At 41.6% G+C, this 8838-nt stretch overlaps 1 protein-coding gene across 1 annotated transcript; it reads right to left on the bottom strand.

The window, feature by feature from the left end:
* Nucleotides 1–371: 371 nt before the first annotated feature.
* Nucleotides 372–7919, bottom strand: LOC130929419 (uncharacterized). Its single transcript, XM_057856525.1, has 6 exons — nt 7724–7919; nt 6794–7126; nt 6303–6634; nt 5939–6008; nt 5647–5827; nt 372–465 (listed from the first exon to the last, which is right to left on the bottom strand). The coding sequence occupies exons 1-6, from the start codon at nt 7917–7919 to the stop codon at nt 372–374; spliced, it is 1206 nt and encodes a 401-aa protein (XP_057712508.1).
* Nucleotides 7920–8838: the final 919 nt, after the last annotated feature.

Genomic DNA, 8838 nt, shown 5'->3' with positions numbered 1-8838 from the left:
ATGTATGAATTGTCTTTCATGCATTTATAACGTGCTTTAATTTGAAATTGCAACTCACGAGTGTGTTGATCTTTTTGAGACTCCTTTCGCGCAACCGAGAAAAACACTTGCATTTTTTTTCCTAAACGGAGCCCGTCTGCAGCCAATCGGACCTCTCCTTCTTAAACAGCCAATCACCAATCAATCAATATGTGTCTTTGTGTGTGTTTCCCACCTTCACAACAATTACTTACAGTGGCTGCTGGCCGAAAAAAATACTTGTAATATCCCTCCTCTTTGAAACGGGCGGAGGAGGCGGCATGTCGACATGAAACGTAATTCTGTACTGTGAGAATGTGCGTGGTGCTGGTGGTAGTGGGGGGTTTTGGGGGTTAAGTCATTAGCCAATCCAATTTATAATTTATAGTGCACTGTTTTAGCCCTATTTGACTTACTGCGCCAAAGTTTGGGGAAACACCTACAAATCTCGATTACACCCTCTGTTGGTCATCCAAGAAAAAGCAATACGGATTATTCATAAGGCAAAATACACAGCACATACACACGAGTCCTAACAGCTGACTGACGTCACATCCAGGGAGTGTATTGTTTGTTTGTTAGCACTGCTACTAGTCGCTAATCTCCTAGTGCTCCTCAATCTGTTTTATCCCACGGACACATCGGAGAATCGATCCTAGGCAGATTCGGCTCTCCTAGTGCTCCTCAATTTGTTTTATCCCACGATTTAACAGCGTAAACGCCTGCTCGTGGATTAAAACTACTCTACTCTCCTCTTTAGCTCTATCTTGCTAGCCTAGCTTATCTGAGCCATGGCTAGCCCTCTGCCTTCTCCCTCCCGTCTTTTCTGCTCAGTGTGCTGTATGTATAGCGAGCACCCTGGCTCCTTCGTCGAGGACAGTAGTAGCTGTAGGAAGTGTAGCTTAGTCTCAGGGTTGGAGACCAGGGTTTCTGAGCTACAAGCACGGCTCTGCACTCTAGAGACGAAATCTAATCTGAGCTATAGCCAGGTAGTAGCAGGGCCCGCAGGTCGTGCTTGCAGTAGTAGGAATGCTAGTGCAGTTAGCCCCCCAGCGAGCCCCGTGCAGCCCGGGGAAATCAAGGACGGATTTGTGACTGTACGGGGGAAGCGTAGTGGTAAACGCACAACCTTAGTGCACCAGCAGCTTCACGTCAGCAATAGGTTTGACCCCCTCAGCGACACACCGGATGAACCAGACACTCTCGTAATTGGAAGCTCCATAGTTAGAGACGTGAAGCACCCGGCGGTGTCTGTCAGGTGTTACCCAGGGGCCAGAGTCGGTGACATCGGAGGAAACCTCAGGCTCTTAAAGCAGAGTAGGAAGAGGTTCCGCCGTATCGTGATTCACACAGGTGGTAATGACGCCCGGCGGATACAGTCTGAGGTGCTTAAATTAAACGTAGCCTCGGTGTGTAAGCTTGCTAAATCGATGGCGGACACCGTAGCATTCTCTGGTCCTCTACCTAATTTGGTCAATGTTGAGATGTACTCTAGGTTCTCATCATTTAACCGCTGGTTGTCTAGATGGTGCCCAGAAAACGACATAGTCTTTATTGATAACTGGCATGCGTTCTGGGGGAAGCCCGGCCTCGTTCGCAGAGACGGCATTCATCCGACTTGGGACCGTGCTGCTCTCTTACCTCGAAACATGGCCGCCAAACCTCGTCTCCCAAATTGACACTCCAGAGTGGGGGCCCGGGCGCATTGTTGTAGTATAAAACACAACTCTGTTAGTAGTGATCCAACATTCAGGACAGAAGATAGAGACTGTGTCCATGCCTCGTATAGTGAACAATAGAAAACATAGTACTATAGGAATGAGACCAAAGAATTTAATACATATAGCCCCTGATAGCAGTGAAAATAAAATAACTCTTAATAAATATATAAAATGCGGATTCTTAAACATCAGGTCAATCTCGCCCAATCTCTGTTAGTTAATGACTTAATTGGGGATTATAATATTCATATTTTGGCCCTGACTGAAACTTGGCTTCAGCAGGATGACTTTGTTAGACTTAATGAATCCACACCCCCAAGTCACGTGAATTTTCACACAGCTAGAAGCACGGGCCGCGGAGGGGGGGCAGTAATATCACACTCTTCTAGGTCTAGGTATGAGCCTAAAAAGTAAAGATAATAACATTTATAACTCCTTTGAAAGTCTAGTACTATCAATTATAGATGCTAACTGGAAGAACCAAAAACAAGTTCTTTTCATAGTGGTTTACCGTCCCTCTGGTCCCTACTCACAGTTTTTGTTAGATTTGTCTGACTTTCTATCCAGTATTTTGCTAAACTGGTATAGAATTATAATTGTAGGGGATTTTAATATACATGTTGATTATGACGGTGACTCTCTTGGTAAGGCTTTTAATGACCTACTAGATTGGACTGGCTTCATTCAAAATGTAAATAAACCAACTCATAGTCACAAGCACACCCTGGACCTGATTTTAACCTACAGTACGGAGATTAGTGATCTTAGTTTCCATTCCCACAACCCCGTACTGTCTGATCATTTTCTAATTACCTTTCAGTTTGCTTCAAGATAATCCATCACTAGTGACTAGAACTCAGATGAAAAGGACATTACAGTGAGGAGAACAAGTATTTGATACACTGCCAATGGGTTTTCCCATTGGCAGTGTATCAAATACTTGTTCTCCCCACTGTATGTGATTGCTCTGTTTCAGAGTATAAACAGATAATCCAGCCAATATTTGCCTCCATGTTATCTGATTATGAAGGAATAATGTCCGGCCTTGCTGTTAATGACGAGTTTGTTGATAGTGTTATGTTAACTCTACGTACTACTCTCGATGTTGTCGCTCCCCCCAAATTAAAGTTTGTCAAGCCGAGACGAGCCGCTCCCTGGTATAATGCTGAAACACGCTCTCTTAAACAATCGGCACGTACATTAGAAAGACTTTGGCGCCGTTCCAACACAGAGCACACTCTCTCTGCCTGGAAACACAGTTTAGTGACCTATAAACAGGCCTTGCGTACGTCTAAAACCAGATATTACTCATCCTTAATAGATGCAAACAAAAATAATCCTAGGTTTCTGTTTAGCACTGTAGCAAGGCTGACAAACAGTCACAGCTCAATAGAACCTTATATCCCAACCACCCTTAGCTGTGATGACTTCCTAAAAATTTTTAACAATAAAATCGCAACTATTAGAAATAAAATAAATGAATTACTTCCAACTATTACACTGTAAAAAATTTTTTTGCGTGAAATAACGGTAAAGAGCTGGCAGCAGGGTTGCCATTTATTTCCTGTTATTTAACAGTCTTGGTAATGTAAAAATGTTTCACAGTAATAGTCCGTAATCCAAAAAAACTGTTGATTCCTGTATTTCCAGAAAATACAGTAAAAGTCTGTCAAATGGATTGCCATTACCAGACTGTTATTTTGCAGTCTTGGTAGTGTAAAAATATTTCACGGTAATTGTCCGTAATCCAAAAAAAACAGTTGATTCCTGTATTTCTAGAAAATACAGTAAAAGTCTGTCAAATGGATTGCCATTACAAGACTGTTTTTATACAGTCTTGGTAATGTAAAAATGTTTAACAGTTGTAGCCCGTAATCCAGAAAAACGATTACTGTATTCCCATAAATTACAGTAAAGAGCTGCCAGCAGGGTTGCCAATTATATACTGTTATTGTACAGTCTGATAATGTAAATTTGCTTTACAGAAGTAGTCTGTAATCCAGAAGTATTGCTTCACTGTGTTATTTACGGTAAACTGTTTTTTTTGACTGTATTCATTGGGAAAGTGACTGGTACAGGAAATAAGCGCATTTTGTGTCCATTGTTGTGACATCATGCGAAATAAGCAAAAAACCAATATGAATGAGAAACCTTTATTTCCAAGAATAATTGCAAAATGTCAGACCCGCGTGTGAAGGTTGTTTTTCTACCAACTTTATGTTTGTTTCCACCGTTAGAAAATCACACAATTAGGGAGCTTAAGATATTTTTTAATTTAGAAAAGAACAATGCCCAAAAAATAAAAAACGTTTAGAGCTGACAACAGAGGTAAAAACTGGTTACAAGGAATACTAAAAAATTTCAACTCAGTTTGTTAAAAATGCTCCAAACCAGTGCTTAATGATAATAGATAAAACTTTTGGCCAGACAGGAAGGGGTTAAGCCTGCGGCGTCTCCTCGCGACCCGTGGCGTCCCTTGTAGCTGATCTTGCTCCTCCTGATTGTCGCTGCGCCCTGGGGAGGAAGGACGCCCTTAGCCACGTGATCGCCACAGCACTAATATAGACTATGCGCTGCTCCGCTTGGCGTTGTGACGTCCCTTATCTTGGTAGGCGCGTTGATCAAGTCTCTATTCGCCCATCCTCGTGCTGCTCTGCCGCCTCCTCTTGACGGTGGCTGCGTCCTAGTGGGGAAGCACTCCTTTAGCCTCGCGATCGCCACAATAACGTTACGATTTAGGAGCCCATGCGCTTCGCTCGGTCACGTTACTTTACTTAGCTGGTTTGAGGCGTTGATCAAATCTCTCGCCTTCCACGTCCTCACGCTGCTCTGCTGCTTCCTTCCGGTGCCGCACCTTCACCCGATTGCCTCCTAGCCAGTCCGATCCTTCCTTGTGTGCCTGTGCGCGTCCGTGCGCGCTAGGGTGTGTCAAGAAATAAAAAGGTGAGTAATGAGAGGGGGGCCTATCTTTTCAAGTTGTCTTATGATATACTTGATCATAATCAAAAGCAAAAAAATAGTTTTGACTTTATTTACCTACCCCCTTTTTTGATTGAAAAAAACAGCATTTTTTGGGCGTTTTTGCATTTTTTGACCATTTCCGCCTAAACCCTGTTTTTTCAGATATGTAATTTTTTATGCACTATTTATCATCTCCATTTAAAACCAGATATTTACTAGAGTTGAAAATGGTCCCTTTAAAAATAAAAAAATGGTCCTTTTAAAAATTAAACTTATTTAATTTCCAATAAAACTTTTACTCTTCTAACATGCCAAGACATGCTGCCGGCCATCACAGAACATTAAGAGAACACTTTGTACTCGAACATATTTGAAATGAACTGTTGAACCTTTTTATTGATAACTCCTATTGAGATGGGTCCCAAGACAAGGCATGAGGCTGGTACTAGTCTGGCTGATGTGACAGGTCCAGGAGAAGCGATGATACAAACTGAGCTCCCTACCCTCCGGGGTGTCCTGAGGCATGGCATCTACCTGCAGGAAAAGAGGCTGTTGGAGGATGGGGTGGATAGGAGGAACTACAGCATCAACCAGCTGGTCAAGGATGTCAGGGTGGAGCTGGTGGGCTGTTGGCAGAGGGCAAATGCTCATTTCAGTCCCCCGGTCACCATAATAGACAAGTCCATAGAACGGAAAATCCAGGTGGCTTGGACTGCTCTGGAAAACTTCGCCTGGAACAGAGGGGGCATGAATTGGTCACCAGGATTGCCACAGAGTGAGCAAACCATGCAGAGGACTGGACAGTCGGCCTTAAATTTTCTTTTTAAATGCACATTGTTAATTATGTTGTGTGAGGAACATGCTCACACAACATAGTAAATAACGATGTGCATTCAAACCCCCACCCCCTAACCTTTAATGTCAATCAAGATTGAAGGAGTCATACCTCTGAATGAACTCCAGAGTGCATTCAGCCTCCACCTGATACTGGAGGTTGAAATTATAATAGATTGCAAAAACAGCAGCAAGCCCAGTAGTGAATGATGGTGTGATGCTCTCAGAGATTACACGGCCTTCCAATGTTATCATCCATCCATTGATCACGATCTTCCCTGTTGTATCTGAAACTTCATGTCATAGAAACATGGGACCTCACGTTAATTTGTTTAGAAATGAGTAAATTTACAATGAACAGCCTAAATCATGTGTTCATCATTTAATCTAGATTAAATGCATACCAGACAGTATCAGACGAGGACTTGAAGGAACATTAAGTGACATCTCAACGCCAGCTGCTGTGGTGGATTCCTGTTGGGTAAAAATACATTAGGCATTTCTTTTTATGAGAAAAAGAACATTAAAAGATCAAACTAGTAAATGAGAATTAGTAAAAAATGTGAGTGAGCAAACCATAGTCAGGAATGATGGTTCTGACATACCTGCAGTCAAGATGCTTAACAAATTTGACATAACAAAATTGAAAGGGTAATAATCACACAGGTCTGAGAAGGCCAAAGAAGACTAAATAAGCACTTTTTAAACCATGCATCCGCTATAATCGAAATGAAATATGACAAATGTGACAATAAGAAAAAAAGTCACATCAGTAAGAAGGATCAGCCCATCACGGTCCTCTCCAAAATGTGCCATGAGCAACTGAACAACTCTAAATGCTAGCTCATCATCGTCGTCACCATTGGATAAGATATTTTTGACATCTTTGTTGGTAGATTTATCCTTGAAATAATCTTGAATAACTTTTCCACATTCCTCGATATGGAGTTCCAAGCTTCGAAGCACATCAATGTCTGTAAGCAACTGAAAATGTTCATAAATGTATCTTGGCATGAAAATAAAGGGCCGTTTATTCTTCAAATCTTCAATTTCAGGTGGTGGAAGAGTATTAATATGGCAACGTTGTAGTGAGAAGGTGACTGCCATTAGATTCTGGACTCCAGCCCTTTCTGCTCCATTGACTCCCTCCTGTTTGTAAATATTTTCAAGTCTCTGTCAGTGATGCTCCAAAGTTATATTTGTTTCTTCTGTTTGTAGCTCTAGTTAAAAGTTGGTGCAGCCATAAATGTCACTCGGACCTCTCTTGCCTGTAGTGGTCCGGTGGCGTGAGAAACTTCCATCTCGGTTCAAATTTTCAATACGGTTTTTAAGTTGAATCAAAAGAGATGTGTATCCTCCACACAGAAGAGATCCATCAGAGTTCATGTCAGCAAAACGTTTTGGGTACTGCCTGATTATATTTTGAACAACGGTTTTGCACTGACTGCGAGTGGGGTTACTGTCAAATCTTCTAATTTCATCTGCCAGGACTCGTATCATCTGACGTCGCTCCACTGGTGTAGGCCTCTTGCCATCCACAATTGCAGAACAAATTTTCAGTGGCATCTGTTCCCAAGGCACCTGGAATGATTCTGGCCATGTGTTCGGTATCGGTGATGTGGTGGATCTGTTGGTTGGTTTGTTTGTTGATGAGGTGGAAGTGGAAGTGGTTGATGGCCCTGATGAAAATGCTGATGAAGACTTGGAAGACAAACAATCACTGCTCAGTGACGATGTTGGGATGACCTGCAAGTCCAAGGTAACTGTCTCGGTTTCCAAAAATACAAACAAAAAAAATGAATAGACCCCACAAACTATATCGTACATGTCACTGCTGAGATTTGTCCAGAAGTTAACTGTCACTATAAAGTTTAGGAAAATTATTAGAACAGTCTTGTTTACAATTTCCTGTTTATTTTACTGCCTGGTACAACTAAATGTGTTTCACCTTAAGATCACAATACAGTCAAGTAAGGCTACTAATTAAATTTTTGTCCAAGTAGATGTACATTTAGTTACACCAGGCACTAAAGTGAACATGATACTGAAGAAAACAAGGGTGCTCAGATATTTTTCCATGAATGTATAAGGCATATTTGAAAGGATTTAAAAAAATATATATAACAGTCATTCAACTCAGGAATGGACAAGAGCATAAATGAGGAAACATTAAATTAACTATACTTTACCCAATTTGAATACATGCAGGAGTTTGCGGCACTGGATAACAGGTAGCAGATCTGCAAGGTCCTCCTGTTGTACATATTGTAGGTCTTGTATTGACTCCAAGCCAGAATCCTGAAGTTTTGCAATTATTTGGCATAGGGTCTGTTCAGACAGGTTTGGCAGTGCCATGCGGATGATCCGTTTGATTTGTTCAATCATTTCTGCCATCCTTTTGGACTAGAGGGAAGCAGTGGTGAAGAACTATCAGTGATTTGCCATGGACAGCATATTCAGACAAGGGATAGTAATCTAAGAGATTATCCTGATTAACACAACAGTAGCTTCTCTGCATCAGAGTGAGGGCATAAACACCTATTTCAGGAACACGCAAGGCATGATACTTTTCAACAATAAAGTATACTGCTGAATTGTTATGAACAAGAGCCACTTTGATTTTTCCACTAACAAGGCCTTCATCATCATCATCTATAACAATGAACATGTTCTTTTTGTATTTCGTTCCCTTCACTGTCACTTCATTTGTCATCACAGTATTTGTGGACTCAAAGTTGTAACGTGCAACCGCCTTCCTAATTTCAACATTGTATTCATCTGAGAAAAATGCTGTGCCTTTTTCCACTGAAACCCTTGGAGGGAAGAGGGTACCAGCACTCATAAAGGCCTGCAAAAGCTGATGTCTCTCTGCAAGAGTAGTACAAGGGTTCTTAAAGTTGCGCTATTTTCTCAAACACTGCTTAAAATATGTGTGTTTGCTCTCAAACCTTAGAGTCCATAGACGAATAAGTGGACCAAACTGCACGATAAACCCAGGATAATGACTGACATAATGATGTTTAGGCTTCAGAAGACTACCAGGAAAGGTTTCCTTTCGGCACTGCATATATTCATCAATTAGAACTCTTAGGTATGCTATCTGACCATTTGAAACAGCAGGTGCACAAATTAGGTCCACAACTTCTCGAAGTAGCAAAACTAGCTGCCAAACTTCATTGTCACTGGGGTTATCTATTTTGTCTCCAATCAAAACAGGCAACGTTCTCAAAAAACACCAATTCTGCACAGCATGTCCACTAAGTTTTCCACCATCTGGATTAACCTCACACGGTTTGTCATTAGC

Source organism: Corythoichthys intestinalis, chromosome 14 (genome assembly GCF_030265065.1).
Source record: "Corythoichthys intestinalis isolate RoL2023-P3 chromosome 14, ASM3026506v1, whole genome shotgun sequence".
Taxonomy (NCBI): domain Eukaryota; kingdom Metazoa; phylum Chordata; class Actinopteri; order Syngnathiformes; family Syngnathidae; genus Corythoichthys; species Corythoichthys intestinalis.
The sequence above is the reverse complement of the archived record's forward strand: the minus strand, read 5'-3'. Positions and strand labels throughout refer to the sequence as shown.

Coding starts and splice junctions, on each gene's coding strand:
- LOC130929419 (XM_057856525.1), bottom strand. CDS start 7,919: ATGATTGAACAAATCAAACGGATCATCCGCATGGCACTGCCAAACCTG. Junction 7,127..7,723: donor CCTGCATGTATTCAAATTGG/GTAAAGTATAGT, acceptor ACACATGGCCAG/AATCATTCCAGGTGCCTTGG. Junction 466..5,646: donor ACTCTGGAGTTCATTCAGAG/GTATGACTCCTT, acceptor GGTGTAATCGAG/ATTTGTAGGTGTTTCCCCAA.